At 40.6% G+C, this 26,017-nt stretch overlaps 2 protein-coding genes across 3 annotated transcripts in view; both read right to left on the bottom strand.

Annotated features, from left to right (window-relative positions):
* Positions 1–49: 49 nt before the first annotated feature.
* Positions 50–16,039, bottom strand: LOC108234987 (poly [ADP-ribose] polymerase tankyrase-1). Of its 2 annotated transcripts, XM_017414650.3 has the most exons (28): positions 15,549–16,039; positions 12,940–13,164; positions 12,513–12,608; positions 11,653–11,689; positions 11,382–11,457; positions 9,900–9,920; positions 7,477–7,571; positions 7,325–7,391; positions 6,587–6,773; positions 6,195–6,316; positions 5,875–5,966; positions 5,619–5,697; positions 5,350–5,521; positions 5,095–5,174; positions 4,736–4,881; positions 4,469–4,634; positions 4,093–4,312; positions 3,723–3,832; positions 3,372–3,560; positions 2,999–3,251; positions 2,798–2,880; positions 2,574–2,694; positions 2,377–2,474; positions 2,207–2,281; positions 1,935–2,040; positions 1,660–1,846; positions 1,400–1,556; positions 50–1,292 (listed from the first exon to the last, which is right to left on the bottom strand). In XM_017414650.3, the coding sequence occupies exons 1-28, from the start codon at positions 16,003–16,005 to the stop codon at positions 1,206–1,208; spliced, it is 3,804 nt and encodes a 1,267-aa protein (XP_017270139.1). In that variant the 5' UTR covers positions 16,006–16,039; the 3' UTR covers positions 50–1,205. The 2 variants fall into 2 exon arrangements, with proteins under 2 accessions (XP_017270139.1, XP_017270140.1); XM_017414651.3 differs by lacking the exon at positions 9,900–9,920 and having other exon boundaries at positions 1,152–1,292.
* A 4,486-nt stretch (positions 16,040–20,525) lies between these two features.
* piwil2 (piwi-like RNA-mediated gene silencing 2) overlaps positions 20,526–26,017 on the bottom strand; it is a 22,558-nt gene continuing 17,066 nt past the window's right edge. Inside the window, exons 18-24 of the mRNA XM_017414513.3 lie at positions 24,505–24,606; positions 24,254–24,370; positions 23,761–23,849; positions 23,263–23,368; positions 22,801–23,054; positions 22,442–22,549; positions 20,526–20,831 (exon numbers count right to left, since the gene is read on the bottom strand). Coding sequence (XP_017270002.1) covers positions 20,675–20,831; positions 22,442–22,549; positions 22,801–23,054; positions 23,263–23,368; positions 23,761–23,849; positions 24,254–24,370; positions 24,505–24,606 — 933 coding nt within the window. The 3' untranslated portion in view covers positions 20,526–20,674. The remainder of the gene's footprint in view (positions 20,832–22,441; positions 22,550–22,800; positions 23,055–23,262; positions 23,369–23,760; positions 23,850–24,253; positions 24,371–24,504; positions 24,607–26,017) is intronic.

Below are 26,017 nucleotides of genomic sequence, written 5' to 3'. Positions count from 1 at the left end.
ATTGCCGGGATGTGAATTTCTTTTAACAAATAAACATTCGACAACAAAGTCGTTAATGGGACATTTATTAAAAAAAAAAAAAGAAGGGGGTGGGGGAGTAATGAGGGATGAAAGGAGAACTTAGATGTCATTTACATTTTAACGCAAAGATACTGTTAAACAGCGACAGTTATACACAACCATTTACACAAACCTGTACAAATATCTTGTCCCACAAATTTCAATTTCGGTTCAAAATAACTTAAATAGGTTTCTAGGTAAAAGTGCAAATCCTTATGTGTGAATGTCTGCGAGTAAGACCATGGCGACAGAAAAGGGTGCTTTGAGGAGCTCACTGGCTGTAAGGTGTTCACCTGTAAGGCATCACAAGCACGTTTCAACATCTACCAACTCTGTTTAAAGCACAGTCACACGTAATGCTTTTAATGTACAACAGTTTCATCATGCTTCATTATGACGCCTTACTTTGCACTGCTAAGCACATTCTCTTTCATGCAAATCAATATTGTAACTTTCAATAAAAATTGTCTCAAATTTAATAATCTGACACAGTCCTTTCTCAGTGGAGCATGTGCAGCCCGGAATAAAACCGCTAAAAACTAGACAGTTCAGTGTCTGTAGGGTTCCTCAGTTACATAAGCAATACAGTATAGCAACCTCTCTGGTAGTGTTATAGATTTATCGTTACAAAACAGTTGCCACAGGTCAAGTCTCTAAAAGCTAAAACCCTGTCTGGTGGTGGAGCTGAATCCATGGGATTCAGGTTTTCATGACGAGCCTGTGTGTGTGTGTGTGTGAGTCCAAAAGGCTGGTGAAGAGGGATTCTGTGATTCTTCAGTCACGAGGCAACAAAAAGTGTCGAACTATTAATGCTGATATTTCACAAGTCTCAACAAGCATCCTCCTGACTGGACAGGAGGAGATGGAGGGGAACGATCCTAAAAGTACAGACCCACACACGCTATTGGGCCTTACATGCTTCTATATTAACATGCAGCCGATGCAAACAAACAAACAAAAAAAACAGTCATGACAAAGAATAGGAGAGTATTGTACAGCATAACTGCTCATGAAACACTGGTCACCATGGATTTTACAGGGCAGGAGACTGGAAATGTGTTTGGTAATGAAAACTCCATTCAGGCAAATACAAAGGATAAAATATGAAGCATTAAGTCTATGTGAGGCCATGCAGCACGAAGCAACTACGACTTCTGCTCAGCTCCTGCTGCAGACTGGGCCGTGCTCTCTGGTTTAAGGATCTGGTAGGTGATGAGGTACTCCGGGTAGGCCTGAGGGAAAACGTGGCAAGACATAAGCAGTATTATTGTATCTTCTGCTAATGCTTTTAGCTTAAGCAAGATTTAGGTAAACAGTTTAAGTCGATGCCTCCGTTTACCTGCTCTCCTCTGTAGATGACGTACTCGGCGTAAGCTAAACCATTTACGCTGGGCCGCCCGATTACCGAATGATGTCCTGGAGGTGCGTGGGCCATCTTCATGGCACTGAACTGTAGGAAGGACTTCCCCAGAGTCACTCGGCAGAACAGCATTTGTCTGAAAGAGGAGGAGATGGGTACAGGAACCAAATCCTCATTTAGTGCTTTGGTTTAATCTGGAACTGTGCTGCCAGTTCAGGCTCATGTTAGCGATAAATTACCTGTGGCACAGGTAGCAGGATCTGTCTTTGTGCGTCGGGCATCCCGTGCCTCCGCCGATACCATAGACATACTGATTGCTCTTTGAGGAGTTCTCAGCAAAGTAGATCCCCGCTCCAAACATCCCTCCTATGTAAGCGTGGCGCTCGTCAAAGCCTTTGTGAATGATGGCGTTGATGAATGGAGATCCTAGGGAAAAAAACAACAGAGGACCAACGTTTTACAACGACCTGAGCGCACACAAGTCGCACAAAAGGAAACGGATGCAACTGGTTACCGTGAAACAGCATGCGCTCGTTGTGATGGTTGTGGTTCTCATCTGCGATCTCCTTCTGCCTGTGGGTGTAACGTTCCCTCAGCTTCTTATTTACCACTTTCTGGATCTGTTGCGCACAAATAATATATTAGTTGGGGTGCTGTGTATCACATCAAGTCAAACAGTTGCTGTTATCACTTATTTAATCTCAATGGGACTTTCCTGGTGAAATAAAGGTTAAATTTAAAAAAATCAAGATCTACAAACCTACAAAAGAGAAAAAGGGAAAGTACCTTGATGATGTTGTATTTGCTGAAAACCCCACCAGCATTGCCTCCATCTCTGTGCTCCCTGATGGTGCTCTGCATCTGAGAAACATTAAAAACAGTCTTGGTTTCAGGCAAAATCCCTGCACCCAATCAGACGAGTCATATCTCTGACAGGTCATAGAGACATTCAGTACCTCCTCCTCTACGGACTGGTACTCTTTGTCATCGGGGGAGAGGTCGATCAGGATGGTGCCCTGGTTGGCACAGTGGAATGTCAGGTAAGGGTTGGCACCTGAGAAGTTGGGGGGGGAGGGGGAAAGAGAAATATTTAAATATTTTGAACATCTGACTTAAGCAGTTCAACTGGTAGGAAAAAGCAAAGATTTTTCACCTTGTTGTCCCCCCAGCAGCCGTTCAACACCTTTGATAAGCTTGTGTCTGTGTCCGTACGCGTTAATCCCAATCTCCTTCAGCTCCTCGTGGCCCATGTCTGCCAGCACATCTAGTGTGATCTGAAAAAATAAACATCACAAAAAGCTGAGAACCTGAACACCAAACCCAATAATATTAATTTCATTACACAGGTAGTTTCGAATTAAATAACTTGTTTCTGACCTGCTCCCTCTCAAAGATGTCCCTCAGGTGCTCCAGGCCCAAGCTCTTCAGGAACTGACTGATGTTCATGTCAAGCATTGCCACTGTTGGAAAAACAAAACATCATATTAGACTGACCCAGTTACTCATGCCAGATTTAACCAAAAGTGTTCCAGTATTAGTCTGTGTTGAGAAACTGACTCGTCCCACGTGACAACTTACTTTCTCCTTCCTTGCGGTCAGTGCCTGTAGCTCCGTCCGCCACCCCGGAGGACCCAGAGGCGGCGGCGGCGGCAGCAACCAGCTCAGTGAGGGGCCCAGCCAGGTTGTCTATGCTGCTGGCAGCTGACAGACAGGATGGCGTGGAGGCCGGGGAGATGACGGAGGCGCTGACCACTGTGGCCTGGGGCTTAAAGCAGCTGGGCAAGGCATCTGGTGGCATGGCGTCCATCAGCAGTGCTCGGATATCGTCAGCCTATACAGGCAACCATGAAAATGAAAGAATCCTGATTTCAACTCCAATACATTCTATGATGCATCCGGTGAACTAATATTAAAATAAATGTTTTCAGTCTTATGTTTCAGCAGCCCCTACCGTGGCCAGGTCCAGAGCGGTCTGGCCCTCCTGGTTCTTCATCGTGGGGTCAGCTCCATGAGCCAGCAGCAGCGCACAGAGCTGTGTGCGACCTTTCTGGGCCGCCTCGTGGAGCGGCGTGAAGGCCCATTTGTCCGTAGCATTCACACACGTGTTGTACTTGATCAGCAGGGCTGCTATGTCCACATGCTGTGAGGAAGAGAAGCAGCAGACTGCGACTTAAACTCTGAAGTATAAACAAATGAAAAACTAAAGATGCACAGACTAAAAATCCTTAAAAGCAAGACCACCAAACAAAAAAAAAATAAAGTAGAAGTAATTTGTTTTTGTCTTTTTGTTGCTGGGACTAACCCCATAAGAAGCGGCATTATGGAGAGGAATAAGGCCGCCCTTGTCCTGAGCATTGACGTCAGCCCCATGCTCCAGCAGATACTCTGCCACCTCCAGATTGTTATAGCCAGCTGTAAAAAAAAAAAGTGTATGATCCTTAAGAAACTGTAACAAAAGCACATCTAGAACTATATTTTTATTGTCATATTTGTGCAATAAGATAATTTAATAACACTCCTGTGAATGACAGAACAGAATTAGCTTTTCACCTTGCAATATTTTCAAGGGAACAGAAACAAAATTTTTCCACCTCTCCTATAAACGCCACATCAGAAGTGTGTGTAGCAGTAACATTCAGTACAGTATAAAAAACACAAAGAGCTGGAAGTACCTGCCAGGTGGAGCGGTGTGGAGTTGCGCCCCTGAGCATCTCTGCAGTTGATATTTTCTGGGGAGCAGAGCTTCTGCACTCTGGCCAGGCAACCCTTTTTGGCGGCGTCCAGCAGGGCAGCGTCCCCCCGCAGCAGGTCCTGGATGTCCGTGTCTCCGTCCTTCACCATGTCCAGAGGAATGTTGCCGTCTCGGTTCTTTTTCGTGGGGTCTGCTCCGTGCTGAGAAGAACATTTGGAGTTATTTTATTAAACATTTAAAAACATATTTTTGGAGGTACAGCACGATCCATTTTTTCCTCATATTCATCAGCAGCATATCAACACGTAACACAATGTAATGTAAAAACAATTCAGATGACAAAAATGCCGCCTCACTTTGAGAAGCAGTTTGCAGATCTCATATTTCCCTTTGGCTGCAGCCTCGTGAAGTGGGGTGAACTTCCACAGATCTGCCACGTTCACTGACGCTCCGTGCCTGACCAGCAGCTCAGCCACCTCATAGTGACCGTAGGAGCATGCGTTGTGGAGGGGAACCAGGCCGCTGAGGGAGACAAACAGAAGTGAAAACCTCCACACCGCAATCTGGAGTTCAAAAATGAAAGGTGAACAAAGTGGGTTCAGTAATCTAGAAAGAAAACTAACCCCTTGTCTTTAGCGTGCACATCAGCTCCGTGGTGAAGCAGGTATTCGACAACAGCCACTCGGTTGTAACCAGCTGCGAAGTGGAGAGGAGTGGAGTGGCGACCCTCCAGGTCCCGACAGTTTACGTTCTGCGGCGTGCACAGTTGCTGCCATACAAAGTGACAACACAGTGATTAGCAATGCATCCGAGTGGTATTATATATAAAAACAGGTTTAAAAGGTGGCTTCAGTGGTAATTGGCAAACATGTAAAAATATCAGCGCTACATTTTATTGTTTAGAAAAGCAGAGGTAATCAATAAAATAAATGATAAAAATTAACTGTGTTTATATGACAGTGAGGGGTCTAAGTGAACTTACTTGCACGGTGTCCAGATCCCCTGCTTTAGCAGCTTCCAGAAATCTGTAGTCCACATCAGAATTACGCGTGGGAACATTTTCTAAGGAGGAAAAAAAAAATCAGGGAAGGAATTCAAAATCTCTATAAGAGTTGTAAGACGACCACTGCATAAAAGACAACTTATAATCAGGGTTGAAATCTTGAAACCACAAATTGCACCCAACCCTGAAAAAGACACCGTAATGCTCAGTGTCATTGACAAAGGTGACGATTACCATTAAGAATCTGCTGCACGGCCTCGTTACCCATCTGAGCTGCAGTGAAACCTTGCAAAGACACGATGGAGGGGTCGCCTCCATAGCTCAGCAGCAGCTTGCAGGTCTGGATGTGACCTGCCAGCGCCGCTCTGTGAAGAGCCGTCTGTCCGAGCGTGTCCACTGCATTCACCTGCAGTCGAATCACAGCAACACAAACGGTTAATGACTCCAGACTGAATTTTGTACTCGACGTCCGGCAGAACGGGAAGGGAAATGTAGGAACGAACCTTTGCTCCGTGTTTCTGCAGCACCTCCAGGATGTCATTGTGAGCTCTTTCAGCAGCAACATGCAGGGGGGTCATGAAGCTAGAAGACAACAACGCTATTAATGTTTCTTTTAGCCATTTTAAAGTTAAGATAAATTATTGATCTTCAATGCTACGATCTTATTTCCTCACTTGGAAAAAATGTAATGTTTCTCAAGAAAACATTTCTGTATTTAACAAGGTTTTCTAATAAATACTGTAAAACTTGTTCACTTACTCTTTGTTCTTCTCATTGATGTTGGCACCTTTACGCAGCAACAACTCAGTCACCTGTTTTCTCTTTGGGTGGGGGGATGCCACAGCACAGTGCTGTAATGCAGAGCATTAGATTAGTGTGGTTAAGTCTTAAATCTGCTAGCAGGAGAAAATTATTCTAATGATTCTTTGGCACGGAACCACTGAAATCACAAGACTGTTTTCATCCCTCTAGAATCAAAAATTACAATCAGGAAAGAAGGCAAAAATTCTCAGTATTAAACTTGCAGCTTTTAAAAGTAAAATGCGGTCAAACTCGACTTAAAAAAGAGCAATTCTAACCAGAGCTGTCTCGTTGGTTTGAGGGTGTTTGAAGCAGATAATCTCCAGAGCCAGCGTCTTCTTCACTTTGGCCATGTCGGCTTCACGAGCCGCCTGCAGCAGCGAGTGACCTTTGAACTCATCTATACAGGGGAGAAAAAAAAAAAAAAAAAAAAAAAAAGGTAAAAGGAAAGTTTGTTAGCTCTGTTACCTTTATTTAGTTTTAACTGATGTCGAGTAAGAGTATAAAATCATTTGTATTAAAAAATAAGTTGTGATTTTGGAGCCGCACCCAAACTTTGTCAAACTATCAACACCTAAAGCTTATACACTGCTGAACCTATTAAGTGAAGTATTTTTGCAGCCACTGATGAATGCACACAAGCTTCAACTATGACTGAACAAGAACTCACAGGTGAGCCTTTCTTTGAGCTCTGGAGTGGGGGCCATGTCCACGGCGCTCTTGCTGTGGCAGTTCAGCAGGGTGGGGTCGGCCCCGTGGCTCAGCAGCAGGGAACAGACCTCCACTCTGTTCTTGGACGCCGCTTCGTGGAGAGGCGTGAACTGCCACAAGTCCATGGCGTTCACACAGGCTCCGTGCTGCAAGGAGAGCAGCTCATCAGCGAACATGAAAAAATAAAAAAAAACATTTCTTTGCTATTCAAAATTCCCATTCTGATTAGCATAAACGGTCTAACTTCCAAATTAGCGCCTAAATATAATTCTTGGTAAACTCTACATAATTTGGATATCCTTATCTTTTATAATTAAATAGTCAAAAATATTAAAGTTGCTGGAAACTAACATGAGAAGTAAATGAATTTCCACAAAAGCTTTCCATTGTCTCCACTATATTTTCCCCTTTACTTCATCACAGGCAAAAAAAAAAATCCTAAAATACAGCTGGTGCTGTAAGCGGGTTAGAGCCACTTTCGTCACAATTCAAAAGCTTCCTAAATTAGATTTTTTCTGACCATGTCTTCATTCAAAAGGATGATTTAACGCTTATGCAACTTGTTCAGAAGCATTATATTACAGAATTAGGAATGTTTCACTCATTTTGCACTCAAGAGTGTTACAACATAACTACGATAAGTTTCAATTTCTTGTTTAGTTCATCAAAGTGTGAGAATGTGCAATAAACTCCTTACTTTAAGCAGAAGCTCAGTGACTTCATAGTGGCCATATGAGCAGGCGTTGTGAAGAGGGACCAGACCACTGCGTGACAAAGACATTGGTGTCAAAAACAACTGGGCACAAAAATCAGGGATATTGTGGGTCTTCCCTTTAAAGGATCACTCACCCCTTGTCCTTGGCGTGAACATCAGCGCCGTGTTGGAGGAGGAGCTGTACGATGCGGACCCGGTTGTAGCCTGCAGCCAGGTGGAGGGGCGTGGACTGTAAGAGAGGACAACTTGTTAGCACGCATGCACCACCACCAGCACTGATGCCTACTGCCTCCGATGGCCACGGGGGGAGCAAGCGGCTGATTAAGGCCAGAAGCGATTAAGACTATGCTTGGTGAGTTGCAGATGAAACGCAGATTTGATGATGCAAGTTCAATGGCGTTTGTGGGCAAATCCAGCAAAAAGAGCTTCTGCTGCTGTGAATATTATGTCTCTCTCGAATGAGTGACAACCAACTTTATCCTTGTTACAAATACAACTTGAATATCATTTGACAAAAACTATTAAATTAAGATTAGAAGTGTGTTTTATATGGTTAGCTGGCAAAAAGGATTAGTTAACAGCTTTAAGTCAAAAAGATTGAATGTAAATTACAGTTGGGAAACGAGAGCTGTCTGCAATGCATTTCTCAGTGAAGGCAAGAACATAACTATATTATTAGCTACTTAAATTAAAAAAAACAACAACAACTATTTGGTTGCTTAAATCTTAAGCCAGTATCTCTTGTGGCTGCGCCTGTTGGAGACTAGTTGGTGATTCAAAATTGAGAGAAAATGAGCAATTTTTTAGTTAAAGTCTCACTGGGTGTTTGTAACCAGTGACCAGTCAACTTTTGGACAAGATCGTTAAAAGTATTGTTAGTATTGTCCGGTCTGGTTAGACCTAGACATATGGGGTTACAGCCTTGAATGTTTTCTGAATAACTCTGGATCTCAAGACAAAAGAAATTTAAAAATGCAGTTCAACCCTAATCTGGCATTAAAATAATTAATATCTTTGCCAAAAAACAAAAACGAGGTAGCTTGTGCTTTCTCTACAAGCAGCATCTGCTTCAATACACCTGCACTGAGTCTCTGTGGCTCATATGTATTCATGCACCGATTGCAGGAGTTGGAGAAAAAAAATACTAAATGTAAGGTATTAATAGGCGGGCCCCGAGTGGCATCAAGCTCTCAGTATTACCAGCTCTGGGGACGGTGGTACGTGGGTAGTTTGACTGGGGTGGTACACCTGCCAATCAGTAACACAGGTGTCATAAGGAGAACTGAGAGTCAAAATCTCTTCTGGAGCCGAATGGAAGCTGCACTGCAGCTGTGTAATTACAGGAGTATTTTTTTTTCTACCCCCATATTTTATATGCAAGCAAAAATAATGCATACACTGTCAAGTTACAAATACACGCTTAAAAACCATGCATCACAGATGCATGGCCCTTGGAAAGTCCCTCACGAATGCTGTTTGCAATGTGGTGCAGCATAGAGAGACGCTGGCTTTAGATCAGCACCAACTATTACTACCTAAAACCTCTTGGACCTTAGCCCAGCATAGATGCATTTAAACAGATTTCAGAATTTTCTTTCTAATACTGTAATGCTATCAAATCCCAACTGTAACAGGATGCAGAGAAGCCGAGTGTCTGGGAGAAAATAAATAAATAAAAAAAGCATATTTGCAAGCTCCAAGAGGATCGAATCAAAAGGCTTCAGTTAAGCCCCCAATAATGTCAACATTAATAGAAGCAAAGCTGCAAAATCCAACAGCGAGAGCAGGAGTTCCTTATTTAAGATTCTGGCTCTTAAAAAGCTAAGAAAAAAAGAGGCATAGTTTTATTTCCCATGCAGTGACAAACATGTTATACCCACAAAATCAAGCGTATTATCTCAAGCCACAGTGGTAAAAGTTAAATCGATGAGGCGGTTGAGTTATGATTCATTCAGTGTGGGATGACACAAGCAATCAAACATTAATACCATAAAGGGCAGCATAGCATCTGGATGATGGGTGAAATGTAGTTCATTCATTACTGCAAACCAACTGATTTAACGGTGAACGTGACGAAGGCACAAGTTTCACGGACACAAATTTATGATTTGATTGACAAAATGCAGAGTGGCGAGCCTTGAGGCATGCATGAGAAATTATAAAAACAAACAAACAAATAATAAAAAAAAAGGAATAAATTAGACGCCCAGTCAGAAACAGACTGATTTAAAGTCAGAGCAGTGTGGGTGAGTGTGCAGAGGAGAGAAGACAGGTGCCGATGAAAGCAGGCAGTGGACATTTTGAGCTCCTCTCCAGATCAAAAAAGATGAGTCGTCACCATGACAACAACCCATATCACACACACGCACACACACACTAGAGGAGCATCAAGGTAGGATACGTGAGTGACCCGAAAACCCAGGTCCATGATGTGCAATTAACAAGTGACAGCCAACTTATTGGTCAAATAAAAACGATGAATTAAAAGAAAATAAATAAATAAATAAAAGATCACAACAGTGCATTAATCAAGTGGCCATTATCAAGGTCAACTTACCAGCATTTTTTGTGAGGTTGACTGATCGACATATGTTGCCAGAGTCACACGGAAAACAAAACGAAACACAAATTACAAAATGACAGCATCTTGTCAGAGTAATTTCCCTCTCCCTTTAGGTTAATAAACACAAACCGCAGTCAGGAAAAAAACCAAAACAAACAAAAAAAGAACAACACTGATCTGTCGAGGACGATCAGAGAATAAATGTGACATAAAAGGCCGAAAAGGAGAAACAGCTGGAGGGTGAGTGAAAGTTTAGTATTTCAGATCTTAGCTTTGTGAAAAAGAAGGAACAGTTTCAGGTCTGCAGGTGAAATCAAACACTCTACACTGACTGAGGTCAAGCTGCAGACTGTAAGTAAGGAGTAATAACTCCCACAGACAGTACAGAAACTAGGATAAAATGTCACTAAGAATAAATTCTGTCAGAGTTACTAATTTATGCTTTTTAAGTTTGTGACAAAAAAAGACAGCATAAATTTGGAAACAATAGTAATGTTTAGATTTTTTTTGTCAGCACGGTAAAAGCAAACCAAAAAAGTGAAAAACAAACAAACTCGTATGCCTCGGGGAAAAAAGCAAAAATAAATCAATAAATAAAAATCCCTCACATCATTTAGAAAAGCCAACCAGTCAGAAAAATGGATACCAGGTGTGGACTAGAGAAGAGTGCAACTTTACTCCCAAGACCACTTAACCACAAATAGAAGTGAATAAATAGAATTATCACATGAATTTTGTTTAATTAACCTACAGCTGGAGGCATTCTTCAACAACATCAATGAATTCAGAAAAACAAAGAAGTAAATCGAGAAAAACTGAATGAAACCTAGTTGCCTTAGTTGAGATCCCAGGTTCCTTTGTCCCAGTATAGGATTAAAATAAAAGGATTAATACTGCCAGGTAGAGACCAGATTCAAACGTGACTGGAAACAATCAGATTTGACTTGTCACTAAAACGAACGTGTCAACGTTATTTCAAAAAAACAAGGGGAGAAATTGTGTTTTCTAATTGGCCAAATACTGTTATTGTTGAAATAAAACGAACCAAAGAGTTAAAACCACGAACCAGAGAGACATTTGCTGTGACAAATTATCGAGGATGTTAAACGTCAAGATTATTCAGTTGAGGTAAACAGATGGATTTAAGGAACGGCCTGATATGAATGAATAATTACAAAAAACAGGTGTCAGGATGTGCGACACGGAGCACAGTGGTTTGTCTCTGAGGTCACGTGGTGCCCATTAAAAAAAATAAATAACCCAAACAGCATAAATCCTCTTTACAATCCCAGCACACAAACTAATCCAGCAGTAGTCTGGCTGTAAGGAGCATTCGTGTCTTATCTGACTTAGAAATGATGTTGCCATGTTTGAAAAGGTTTGTTTAAAATAACCCTATGATTGTTTTGCAGCCCGAAACAAGAGAAGCGACAGACTGAAGGGTGTAATACCGTGAAGCACAAATGGGTCATTTACCTTGCGACCATCACTGGCGTGACAGTTGACATTTAATGGAGTCAGCAGCGCCATCAGCTTTTCTTCATTTCCACTCCTGCAATTAGAGCGTCGAACAGACTGTTGTTAAATATTCATCATTAAAACCCCACATTCACGGAGGCTTTGAAAGAAAATTAGTACTTATTTTTACTGGACATCTAAACAAGTACCAACAAAATAAGTTGGATTCAGAGATTTTTATAATTTAAAATCAACAATCTCCATCTCTAATCACACCAAACACACTCACCTTGCTGCTTCCAGAAGTTCATCCTTCTTGTATTCACCTACAAATAAAAATGCACTCAAGATTAGAGACTAACATTTCAAAAAACATTCTATATGCTCTACATCCAAACCTTCATTGATTTTTTACTTTATTTTATACCGTAAACTTTTGCACTCAAAAAGCCAATCCATACCAGCCGGATCTGTGTAAGCAAACTGAATGAGATGTTGCCGACACACAGTTTGATTCAGACAACATTTTGGGTCACCAGCACTTCCCATTCATGGGCGCTTAACTCTTTTTAAGAGTCTGCACTCTTTCAAAGAAGCACTACAGAAGTGTGCATCACAGCAATTCTTCTGTAAAACTGCTTCTGAGTCTGAGTTTTTAAAAACCAACATCCATATTGTTTTTTCTGGCACGGTTACGTATTTCTGAGCTACAGGGAAACCCAATGAATGACCAGTAAATTAGCTTTTACAGTTTCCTTATTTGCTTTATTTCTTTTTTTTTTTTTTTACATAATAAATTATCAAAAAATCTGAACATATGCTATTATCTTCATCAAAATCAAGCTAATATTTCACCATTGGGATTTTATGATCAAAACTCCTACATTCTGATATGTTACATTTAGTAGGTTTGGTAGCAAATGATGCCACACATTTGAAAAATTGCAAAAGACTGCTCTTTACCTACACAAGAGATCGTAACAGTGGAGAGAAACATTTTTAGTGAGTTTTTTTTTTTTAAACCATTGCTGCTTATGACACAGTTTCAATGTGCAAGAGGACAATCAGTCCACCAATTATTTAAGCGTAACGTCAGATAATTGGGATTGGGTTTCCATCTTGAGTGACCAGTAGCTGAGAGGGACTGACCTGTAAGAACAGCCTTGGCTGAAGGATCGGCTAGATCCAGGGCAGATTTGCCATCGGTGTTGCGAATGTTCGGATCAGCTCCATGCTGGAGTAACACTGAAGGAGAGGAGGTGAGATAAATTCAAACAAACGTCAGTTTAAGGTCCACTGTTACTCATTTTGCGTTTGCCTTTTGCGTCACTAAACACAACAAGTATTACAAACACACTGATGCGTAGCAAAAACCTTACAAATGAAAAGAAATATTAGTTTTTGCTAAATGACAATCACCATCCACATCTGTTAAAAATATATGCCTCACTAGTAGATTTTCATATCTACAAAAAAGGTTTTCCATGTCTGAAACTAGAAATATACTAGAAAAAAGACAGATTTCCCTAAAAGATGAATGTTTAACTCCTTAAATATAAGCACCAAGGACCCCTACCTATGCAAACGTCTATCTTTCCCTTGATGGCTGCCTCGTGTAACGGGGTGTAGTTCCAGTTATCTCTGGCGTTTGGATCTGCGCCTTGACACAAGAGGAGACTGACAACCTCCGCGTGTCCGAAGGAGCAGGCGTTGTGCAAGGGGATGAGACCTCCATCATCCCTGGCATGAACGTTGGCTCCTGTCTGCAGGAGATGCTCGACCACATCTTTTCTCCCGAAACCTAAAAAAACAAAAACGAAGTGCCATTTTTGCTTTTCTCTCCAAAAATGTAGCAGGCAGATGAACATTTGACAGTCGGCACCACTGAAAATCACTTCAGCACAAAAACATTTTTTTTAAATTAATCATTACATTTACATTAAAAAAGTATTTAAAAGCCAACTTTTCTTCCTCCATTAAAATAATCCAGGTCTCCTCTACAAGCTTCCATGGAGTTTTGATTTGTTTACAGTAAAATATCAAACTCTATTGCCATCCTTAACAAACTTCTTAGGTCAGTGTTTACTACACTATAGTTTATTTTACCTTACACATACAAATGCTGAGCTATTTATTCCACCTAATTTCACAGGCTTCATAGCAAAAAACACTTCTGCAGCATCACTACAGGTCTGCTCAAGTTATTCTGTCAAGTCATCAACGATAAAGAAGTTTCTAACTTCTGGTTTTATTAAAAAAATTCTGTTTTTAGCCAGCTTTATTTTTTGACGCCCCTGTAAAACCCTTGCTCAGATTAATAGTAGGGATGGGGGAGGTTGACTATTCAAAGAATAATCTAATAATTACTGTAAAAATCTGAAGAGGGTTTTTGAACAAATTATCCATCCCTAATATTAGTAATGTACAGCTATAGGGGTGTAACAAGGTGCCACAAGATCCTGCAAGATTAAAACATCACAAGATTTCTCCTCTACTTGAAAACTGTTTGGTGAAGCAGTTTAAATGCAGTCAACACGACGTCCTCTGGTGACATTAGTACTGAAGACGTCCCTTTGGCTTCAAATCGTTTGGGCAGCAGCAGCGCAGTCGCGTCACTTGAGTCGGGGAAGAAGCTACCACTGCCCTTCCTGCTGATAAGTGCTGGAAGACAGAGTCTGTTGCACATTGTTGCCGCGTTCACACAGGAGTTTGTCAACTTTGACGCCGAGAAAAGAAAGTTGGAACTCATCGTTAATTTGTTCGACTTTAGAGGAAAAGAGTCGATCAAAACTTTGAGGCGAGGTGCACCGTTCACCGAGATCCCACCCACCTTTGTTCTCCACACAAGCTGTTTAAGTATTTCCGTAAACCACCATTGTAAGCAACTTTTCTTTGTGACAAAGTGATAAAAAAAAACGTGCAAAAGAGTTTCACTCTAATAACCACTTCAGTCCATTCTGAGATTTTCTCAGAAACGCCTCCTGTCCGAGCACATCAGAGCTGCAAAATGTCTGCCTGCCACTTTGGATCCATCCGTATCTTCTTCTGTAATATTAAGGTGAAATATCCTTAGCTGGTAAATTTTTCATTATGGGTTTGTTTAGCTGCTTTGATGGGATGTGGTAAAATAGTTTTTATTAGAAACCATTTAAAAAAAGAGGTGAAAAAAGGAAGACAAAAAACAAATATAGGTTTTTTATTTACATTTTACTAATAAACTGTTATTCTGTTACTAAGAAATAAATATTAAGAAAGGTTAATTTACCATCTCTGTATGACTATTTTCACAAAAGATATCTGAAAAATAAGCAAATTTATTTATTTTTCTAAAATATATTGGTAGTTGAAAAAAAAGTGGGGTCCTTAATTGGGTTTTAATTTTGGCCCCTTGTGAAATGAAGTTTGACCCCCTGAATTTGAGTAACACGTCTTTAATGAAAAATGAAAAGCTGAAGAACTGCTCTGAGGTCTGAAGACGTTCATGAGAAATCAGACAGGAGAGATGCCAGCTAGTTGAGTTTGTGGCAAAATCTTTTTTTTCCTAAAAATATTGTCCCAGTATGTCATCTGGTGAGCTGTGTTTAGTTACACCACTGTACTAGAGGTGCACATTATGTTTCATACTAGGCTTTGCCAATTCAACTCAAATAGAAATACTGAAACTGCACTCATGTCTAACTCCCTAGAAGATGTTGGGCTTAAGATGAGCCAAATTTAATTATATCTCCCCTCCTTTTTAATTGTTTTTAATCAATAACATGAATGTGAGCACATATTACTAATTACAGCTCATGTTTGTTTGATGTAACATAAGCTGTTTTATACGTTTGCTTGTGTTTGACTCTTAACCTACTAATTTATGCATGTTTAGCTAAGATTTATTATAAATCCCTAAGGGTCTGTGTTTAATCTCACCTGGACATGATGTTCTTTGCTGTCAAGATTTATGTTGTAGTTTTTGTTTTGTTGGGAAAAAAAATGTCTAACATGTTATGGGCAGGCGGGCGTCAAAACAGCTAGAGCTAGCGGTCTAAAAATGCTGAATAAAAACCTTACATGATGTTAAAAGAGAAGTAAATAAAGAAGTGGTCAGCAGTTAACATGATACACGTCGAGTTGTCCGCGTTAGCTTGTGGTGGCTAACAACATAGCCCGGCTAACGCTGTTAGCTTAGCTCATCCTTACCCGCAGCAAAATGAAGCGGAGTGGATTTTCGGCCAGCCATGTCTTTCGCGTTCACATTCACCGAATCCACGAGCCTCTTTACCCGGGACACGTCGCCGTTTCGGCAGGCCTCGAACAATTCCCTGAACGCCCCGCCGACGCCACTGCTACAGTCGGTGGGGCTGGTCGCTCCGGAGCCGGGGCTCGAGACGCTGCTGCCCCCGCCTGAGGTCGTCGTAGTGGAGCTCGCGCTGCTCGCCAGGACCGGGACTGACTGGTCCGGGGAGGCCAGGGCCACCTCGATCCCCCCGCTGCATTCCCTCTCGGTCTCCGACGAGCCCACGGCCGGGGACAGCAAAGCCATAGGCGGCGAGACCGGAGAAGCGCCCGACAGAGAGTTGTTTCTAGGCGGGGACTGTAACGTAGTCTGCTGCTGTTGTTGCTGCTGCTGCTGCGAGGAGCGACGAGACACCGCCATTACAGCAGCTCTCTGCTGGCGACAATAAAAACTGATCCTCCTTTCCGGTGAAAGTGCTTATGTTTCCTGTCAGCTGCTCCTTCACAGGGGCAGACTGCTGGGGAGAAACCACCCGAAACATCGCAGCACCTTTACTCTTCTCAAGAAAATAAGTATTCTTCTTATTGTTTTATCTTTTATCTTTTAAAAAAATTGCAGCATCAAAACACTTTTTTTCTTATATATATATAAATATTATGAGTAAACTCTCTCATCAGTTAGAATGAACGAATTGCGTTGATTCTATAAAGTGGCATGGTTATATCCAAATAATTGTGAGACATCTGTATTTGTTGAACAAGGGAGGTAATTTGTGATGTCAGAACAAAGAGACACAACTACCATGCAAAATATGTTCAAACTGGATATGGGCTCAATTTGAGAAAACGCACATGTGCCCAAAAAGTCAAAATTACTTTGGGCTCTGCATGTGGGATCTCTGAAAATCTTCCTGGTGGGCAAAAGGGCAACACGGCATGGGGGTCCTTGTGGGATTTCTGTAGGCAAACCCACAATATTACAAACTCAAGGGGCACGTAAATGTTATAGCAGGGGTAGGCGACCCTGGTCCTTTAGGGCCACTATTCTGCATGTTTTACTTGTTTCTCTGCTCCAACACACCTGATTTGAATCAATGTGTGATTAACAGGCTTCTGCAGAACATGAAGAGGTCATTTAACCACTGAATCAGGTGTGTTGGAGCAGGGAAACAAGGAAAACATGCAGGATAGTGGCTCTCCAGGACCAGGGTTGTTTAAGTCCACCCTACTCACCTGCACACAGTCATGGCGTCATGTGACTTTTTACGTTGTAGCTCGGTGGTCAGCGCTACAGTTTTGTAATCCTCTGGTTGTGGCTTCCAGGATAGGCTGCGTCAGGAAGGGTATTCGACGTAAACCAATTGCGACGTAAACCAAACCTACAGTGCGAGTGTGCTCACTGTGGCGACCCTTGCAGAAGGGAGCAGCTAAAAAAGAAGGAAAGAAAACAAATACCCGCAGTAAGATAAGAACTACATGAATTAACAAAGTCTTGGAGGGGCGCAACTTAAAACTTGTGCTGGGACCATTCTGTGTGAATGCTGTACCCTTTACGTCTTCAGCGTCCGGGTTCCCATATGATGTTCAGAATTTTCTTACATGTTGATGAGCAAGACTCTGCTTGCTGGAGAATCCTCTGGCTGCAGTCTGCAGTTTAGGTTGTTGTCAAAAATTTGACCCCACTACATCAGCATGGTCAAAGACACTCCATCAATTTCCATTGTCCTAAGTTGAAGCCAAAATGTCTGTGTTTTGTGCGCTGCCTTGTTGTATTTTTGAAGCGTGCGCATTTGGAATGTTGTGAGGTTGTAACCTTAATAGAAAAGTCCCACCTACACCTACTCCTTGGCTGGTGATTGCTTATGTCACCTACCCTTTAAGTAGCTTGCGCTACGTCGCAACATCATTCCAAAAACCTCTTCTTGCTTTGAAGTGTGTCCATCTTCTGTGCAGGCTAGCTTAACTGTGCATAGACCAGAGCAAATTGAGCTAACTCTCCATTGACAGGCGCTAGCTGCCATGGCTCCAGCCTTCACCACAAACTGGAGCAACTGGCTACTATTAGATCAACATCAGTGCGAGATCTTGGTGAAAAATTAATGCAACACTGGATGGAAATAAATCTTGTGACATTGCAGAAGCTTATCGAAACAATGCCACAGGGAATGTGTGCCATAATCAAAGCTAAAGGCAGTCCAACAAAATATTGGCGTGTAACCTTTTTTTTTGGCCAGGCAGTGCATGTGCAGAGGCCATAGTAGTCCTCACCACTTGGTTTTATAATCTGGACGTCTCTGCGTGGCCTCTGCTGGAACGGGGTGCTGGTGATTGCTAGAGGTAAGCTGTCTGGCAATACTGGAGTTTCCATGACCATTATCGCATAGTGAGACATCGAAACGAATGCAATGAACGAGAACTTTAGGTTTCCGTCATAACCCCGGTTCTCAGAGCAACATGAGCGAGAAGTCTCACCAAACAACCATTCCTGCTGGGGCCAAGTGAAAAGAGACGCTTATTTTGAATGGTGCTGCGTCATGCCACGAGGTACTTGGAAGGGTCATCTGGTGAGAAAAAAAAAAAAAAAAAAAGAAAATAAATATATATATCCTATATACCAGCAGGTCAAAGGGTTGGTAAAAGTCAGTAAGTAGTCAGCAGCATGAAGTTTAGTTAGTGACTCACCACTTCCACCCCTCTGCACGTGTATGCAAAGGAGCACCACCCATTACTTTTTTTAAGGACATGTTTAGAAAAAGTCATTAAGCTATGAGTTGGCATGTCTTAAGACATTATGCAGGCCTGTTGTAGAGGCAGATAACTGGATAATTATCTAGCTAACGTCCATTTGTCAGACTCCTGTTACTTGGAAAGAAGCACAGCAGAGACACAGCTGCCTTTTTATTTTCTGAACGATGCCTTCTCTTATACGAGGACTACGTTTTCATTAAGCTGGCGTTTATTCTGTTTTTTTTTTCCTAAGTTTTACTGTAATCGTGTACATTAGTTTCAAGAAATAAAAAATCAATACATTTTTTAAATGGCCTGCTGGCTCTCTGAGGTTTCAGGTAAATGTTCAATTAAAATAACATATTCACTTGTTCTCTCCCTCTCCTAATATCTGAATCTAAATAACCATATTACTAATAATATAGCTATAATAATAATAATAATAATAGAAATATGGGATGTTAGTTTCACCAAAGCAGTATTTTTTAAGTACTGTAATACAATAGAACCATAGTATTTTTAAGGTTTTTATACTTTTTTTAATGTTTTTTACCAATAATGGAGTTTAGCCACAAGATGTCAGGAGTCCACTGGCATAAAATGGTTCTATACCACATATAGTTGTTGTTGTTTTGTAGAAATTGGTAGGACCATAATAATCTCTCTCTCTCTCTCTCTCTCTCTCTCTCTCTCTCTCTATATATATATATATATATATATATATATATATATATATACACACACAAATAAACAGTTCTTGAAACTGTCACATACTTCAACATAAAAATACCAACTAGGCCCATTTTTTTTAGCATATATATATATATATATATATATATATCTTAGGACGTGTCAACTTCCATTCCTTTGTTGCCAAACCTTAACAATTACTATTAAGTGCCTAACCTTAACTCAACTGACACCATAATCCTAAACCTGAGTCATATTAGGACCTGGCTTTGGTCCCCATTAGAATCAGTCCTAACAAGGTAAATGATCATATCAGGAACTGTCCCAAAAAGATAACAAATACCACATAAGTCTGTCTGGCATGTTTTTACTTTTGAACAATAATGCATTATCACAGTGAGACCTTTCTTATTCTGATTTTGGGGGTTTACTGTCCTGGGAGTTTGTTTAGCTTTTCTGTTCGCTTTCAGTCCTAATATTGGTTTTCATATCTGCTATTACTTGACTCTTATTTATGGATTCATCTGGAGTTTTCAATATATTCTAGGTTTGTGTTTTTACCTCAGTGATCCTCATTTTTAAGCTACATTCCCACCTGTCCAGCGTTTAGCAATCACCTTGCCAGTACTTCTCTGTTTTCTCAGTTGATTGTCATGGATTCGTCACGGATTTGCCGTTTTTGAGCATTGGTTTGTAATCTTTAAAAAGCCCAGGAGTCATTCATTCATTCAGCCTGCCTGTAGTGTGGAATTCCCTGCATTTTGGGTTGTTTCCTTACAACACGGCAGTTCTAAAGAGCTACTCACTGAAAGGGCTTGTTTTTATAATCAGTTTATGGTCTTTAATATATTTTTCCCCCAACAAAATGATCATTTGGTGAAACTGTTTCTGCTTATAGTAAAATAACTGCTGGAGCTAGGTTACCCTGTGACTTCAGTACTGCATACTTCATTTGTATTGTATGTTTAATGATCTGCAGTAATGTGGTCATAAATCTTGCAATGTGCTGCCATTAGAAATAGCCAAAACACTTCATGATGTCTGCCCATCTTTTTTTTTACAATCAATGTGAAAAATACTCTGAAAGTGACATTTTTTTCTTAAATGTTTGCATTTAATCTAGCAAAAATGCTACTGGGAACAGTCTGGAATTCAAAAACAGTTGGTAGCAAACCCCAACGTCTTTTCTGCCACTGGAGTTTCCTTCGAGTTAGGAAAGAGGTTCCCTGTTGCTCCAACAAAGTTTGAATCTCGTTTGGTGGGTTTCCTGTCATTTCCACCACTCATTTTTATGATTAAAGAATGCTTCCCAAATGAGGTACATTTTCTTCAAATGTTTTATTTCTAGCATTTTTTTCTTACATAACCCTTGTGACTGAACTAGCAAATATGCAAACTACTTTCACTTTAAAACAACAATACTACATTCTACGGTTTGTATTCTGCCTACTGAGCGAAACAAACAAACAAAAAAGATGTGCATGCAAAACCCGAAAACAAACTTACATTTTTCATACAAGAACGCTGACAACTCCTGTGTTACAACAGCCTTTACAACTTTATTGGGCTAAATGAAAAAGTACAGGTTTCAAAACATATAAAAACTTTACACTTTGCAAACTAAGTGTAGCTCAGTAACAGAAAGGAGAATTTTTTTTTGTTGTTGGAGCAGCTCAAAGAAAAAAGAGCTTGTCTGACAGCTGGATGGATGGCTCTGAGTGCAGGTACTGGCCAGCTAGGAAGGCGAGTTTGTGAGCGTATTTGCATGGAGCGGGAACACGAATGGTTCCTGGCCAGTTCCAGTACAGATGGCACATCTTGAAGGTCAGCCTGGAATAAGACAAAACTTGTAACAATAGGTTTCATAACCCTAAAGACCCTCAAAAGGCTCAAAGTAAACAGTTGTATTACATTAAAACAAAACTTGCAAACACTGGTGAAATGTAGCCCTCATTAATGGTAACCTGTAAAAACTTCAACATGGAAAGTTTTTACTCATGAAACAGATCTATAAAGAGGAAGTAATGACACAAATAGGACTGTCTACAACATTATTAAAACCTGGGTCAGACCAACACGTGGCTCATGAGTTTGTGCCTCACAAAGGGGTCACTACAAACTATTCATGGTGGAAAAAAAGTGCAGGATGAGGTGGCTAACTCCAGCCTCCTAAAACTTATAGCTATGGACAAAGCTGTAAATTATTTTTCTTTCTTTCTGAACCTTTCTGCAGGGATCACCACAATGATCAAATTCACACAGCAGATTTGGCAACTGTTTAATGCCAAATGCCTTTCCTGGTGCAAACCTGCAGCCTCACGATTAAGAGACCGCAGCACTGACTACCAAGCTACTTTACAAATGCGCAAAACATTCAGTCCCTCCAGGATTTCGCGGGCATTTTTTGTGATTGTTGCGGGCTAAAATGCCTGATTTCGCGGGGCATTTTCCTAAAAGTTGCGATGAAAAGTTGTGATTTTTTTTTTATTACTAAAATTAATAAAAAAACAACTTTTAATATATAAACCAAAAATACTCACTAGTTTTGTAAGATAATTACCAACAAACATTGACATTCTCAAAAGGTGTTTTATTTGAGAACTTTGATAGCTTATAAACTGACATTCATGACCATTTCTGGATTGTGCAGACACAAAGTGTTTGTCGGTGATTACACTGCAGGACGTGCAAAACAGCTTCCCCCCCACTCTTGTGCAGCTGGGTAGGAAACTGTTTTGCGACCGCACTTAAGTTGGTTTTAAGTTGGATGTTGGATATTCGCGCTCCGTGGAGTTAGCGGCGTCTAGCTCACGGCTGACCTGAAACAAGAATGCTAATGTCGGCCAGCCGTTCTCTGCCGGCCCCTTCTCTCACTCGCGGTGGTTCACTTCCTGTTTCGGGTCAGCCGTGAGCTAGACGCCGCTAACTCCGGAGCGCGAATATCTAATATCCAACTTAAAACTAACTTCACTGCGGTGTTTTGAGCGGTCCTTTGCTGAAATCTTTGTGGGCAAATGTGAAGCATTAGCGCACATTTTCGCTTCGGTCGCTGCTCCTGCACGCTCCCGGCATTCTGATGTTAACAGGATGTGACATCATGTGTCTTCTTCGTGAGTTATTTGGGGTTATTTTGTATTCCACACTACACAAACCCACAAAGAAGACACTAGACTGCAGAAACGATGGCGAATCACTTTAGAAACAATAAATATTGGGTTAAAGTTGCGGGAAAGTTGCGGTGTTTTGGGCAAAGTTGCAAAAAGTTGCGATTTCGCTGGGTTTGCTTGATTTTGCGTTAATAGTTGCGATCGCAACATCACGAAATCCTGTAGGGTCTGAACATTGCAGGTAAAAACAGAAAAAAAAATATGGAGAAAGTGCCTTGCAATTACAGCATGTTCAAAAAACCCAATATATCCAGATGAAAGTAGAGAAAATACCTTTGCAGATGGTCTGGTGTGAGGTTCGCGGTGTTGTACAAAGAAATGTAGTGCGTAGGAAGTCCACAGCCTTGGCGAGTGTGATGTGCTATCAGATAAAAGTCCATCCTAAATATTAAAAACAAAAATACTTTAGTTTGAGCAGTATATGGTATCAATAATCTCAATCAATCTATCTTCTTTTCCCTGTTTGTTACTAAGATATTTGTGGCATGTAAACAGTTATCAGAAAACCTTTATCGTAATCGTGGTCTCTCGAGACCTTCTAAAATGTGTCAAGTTATCCAAGTTTTTAAACAACTTTATTACCAAACTCTAAAACATGCTTTAAGAACTATTGTTGTTGGACTAAAACTGACCAGTCTCTCTGAGTGAGGGTGTGATCCAAAACAGTTCCAGGTGGAGGAGTGCCAAAGCTGTTAGCCGCCCAGGAGTACAGGGTGGTGCTGATGCGCTTTTGGACCACAATGAAGACCAGCTTGGGCTCGTAGTCTGGAAACTTCTCGAAGCATTTGATCAGCTGAGGTATCTCGTACTGCTCCACCATCTTCAGCTGGCCATCGGACACACCATCCCGATACACCACGATCTTCTCTGGCAGGTTGTGGTTCACCTGGACAGAACAACAGAAGTTTTATTGATGCCATGCAAGTTTTGTTTAAAATGTGCTGTGCTCTGTGTGCATGTACACCTGCCATATTTTATTCTGATAACTGCAAAATGTGTTGACTGTTTAAGCAGAACAATAAACTTGAGAGGAACCCCAGCCATTCTGTGATTGCTTTTAGAGTTAGGATTTTATAAAACAGACTTCTGGTTACCTCATAGTACTTCTGCAATGCAGCCAGCAAACAAACTCTGAGTCGACTAATCAGTTCCTCAGTAGGTGCCTGGAAAATAACTCTCGAGTACCAGCGGGTAAGCGAGCTAGAGGAAAAAAAACAATCAAGAAATCAAAATAAAATAAATCCAATTCAATACATTCAGATTCGGTATCAGTAACTATAAAATGCTAAGACTTTCAACCAGATAGTATAAAAAAGGAGAAACAAATGAAAGGCAAACATTATTGAGAGTTATTAAGATCAAAATTTAATTTAGAAACATTTTGATTATCTGCAAATTCAAACTGTGGGAACTGAAACAAAGATCTGTGCAAGGTGCAGTATTATCAAAGTTGATAAGCAGTGACTGAAACGATTACGCCAACATTTGTAAAATCAAAGAAACATGAAATAAAAAACAAACAAACAACCAACATAGAAATCAAAACAAGGACTGAGTCAAATGAGAGGAACAGAGTGAAAAGATAAGTGTACCTGTTCACACTTGCAACAAATCCCATCACTGACTGATGTGACTTGCTGGTGTCATGGTGGACATCAACTCCAACGACCATCATGTTTTTCTGTTCAAGTGAGAAAAATAAATAAACACAGACATGTAATATTGTTCCAGAAATACACGTATACTCATTTTTCTTCCAATGAGAAAAAACACGTTTTATCAAAAAGGTAACTTACTTAAAACTTAAATCAACTCAAACATAAACGCTGATCGAATGTTTCCCACAACCATACAGAGGTGAAACTGATCAAAGTGGTCGCATTGAATTAATGTAACATAATTTGTTCTTGTTAACTCCTTAAAATCAGCGGGGCAGATAAAATCCCCCTTTCCCCCTTTCCAAATATTTATCTTCAATATACCAAACATAAAAACATTCTTCCTGTGAATCACATTCCAGGTGGTCTGACATCAAAACTAGCGGCAGTCTTCTCTAACTGTGGGGATCAATCAGCTAACGCTCACCAGGGGAACATTGACAGTCCACAGTTCTCCTCCCAACTTGCTGTTCACCTGCAGAAGTATCTTCTGGGCAACACTCCTCAACTTCTGTTGCTGTGATATGGTCCGAACATTGATGGCCTAATGAGAAATGTGACAAACAAGAGTTTGTTTTTTCTAGAGGAAATATTTATTTTTTAGACAACAGTTCCAGGACCTAATCTAAACACCCACTGCCTTTAACTCAGAAACAAATAAACAAATAGATTACACACCTGGGAAGGAATGGGGCTTTTAACACAACACAGCTTCTTGATGGCGCTGTAGAGATCGTCTCTGTTGCCGACCATGATGCACACAACAAGCTGCAAATTGGGCTGCACACAGGTATGAAATTAAACCTTGGTACTGACTTTACTGCATCTTAAAGCTTTGCTCAGTGAGAACACCCAATATTTCCACATTTTGAGAACTGTGTGACAGTGCAAAAGTTCTGAGCCACTCAAAGAAAAACAACTTAAATGTTTAAGAGCACAGAGAGCTACTTACTATCAGAAAGTCTATTTGGGAACAAACTAAAGAAATGAGGGATGATTCAAGACTAGGGCTGCAAGGATACACCATAGTCACAGTTTGGTACGTAACAGAGTATGAGAGTCACAGTTTAGTATGGTTTGGTTCACCAGGAAAGAGAAACATGCATGTATGTGGAATGGTTCTAAAAGTATAAACTATAAAATAAAAACGTCAAACTTTACTGTCTTTTTCTTATTCAGTCTGAAATGTAAAGAGTAACCCAAAAGCCATGAAGGGTATGCAGAATGATCTAAAGACTTCAATGAATAAATAAAACCAAGAAGTGTTTGACCCAGACTTTATGTAAAATAAAATCAACACAGAACTGACTAACATCTACCAATCTGAAAATAATAAAACAAATAGACAAAATAAATAGAAAGTTAAATTTAATTTTCTTAGCTAGTTGAGTGCTAGAGTGAGAAAATGAGGCTTGAGATCAGGGATACTGAATAAATATACTAATAGCTTGCCATAGTACTTGTCTAAACGTCACTTACAGGGACCGGTGATCGCCAGTGACCAACGTATTTGTTGTCTGATTCATGTACCCGTCCAAAACATCTGAAGCCCTATTATCTACCATTGTGAAAACACAAATAAAACTTGAAACATTCACCAAGGTGAGTGCTAGTGTGGAAAAATAAATACATAAATGGCCTGCCACAGAACTTTTTAATGTGATGATTATATAGTGTAAGTGCTTGCCATGCAAGCATCTTTGTCTCCTTCTACTGCAGCCGTCTCATATCACTGGCCGCAGAGCTTTTCCTTACAAATGATTTGTAGAAAACAAGCATGTCTTTAAGTTTTTGGTGATATTCTGAATCAGCCAATCATGTTTATTTGGTGTAGAGACCTAAGATAGTATTTTCCTCTGCTTATTTCCTGTTGCGGCAGTTAGCAAATATGCTTGAGTTTCTGGATAAGAGCAGTGATCACTTGGGGCTGATGTATTCGTCGTCTAGTTCCCCATCTCAAATGACTGTACCAAACTATCACAGTACAGATACATGTACTATTACAACTCTAAGCAAGACTATTGCAGAGGGTTGTAATACATACATACAGGTGCTGGTCATAAAATTAGAATATCATGAAAAAGTAGATTGATTTCAGTAATTCCATTTAAAAAGTGAAACTTGTATATTATATTCATACATTACATACAAACTCATATATTTCAAATGTTTATTTCGTTTAATTTTGATG

The sequence above is a fragment of the Kryptolebias marmoratus genome, linkage group LG1 (assembly GCF_001649575.2).
Source record: "Kryptolebias marmoratus isolate JLee-2015 linkage group LG1, ASM164957v2, whole genome shotgun sequence".
In the NCBI taxonomy this organism is placed as follows: Eukaryota; Metazoa; Chordata; class Actinopteri; order Cyprinodontiformes; family Rivulidae; genus Kryptolebias; species Kryptolebias marmoratus.
Note: the sequence above shows the minus strand (reverse complement) of the source record. Positions and strands in the feature narration are given on the sequence as shown.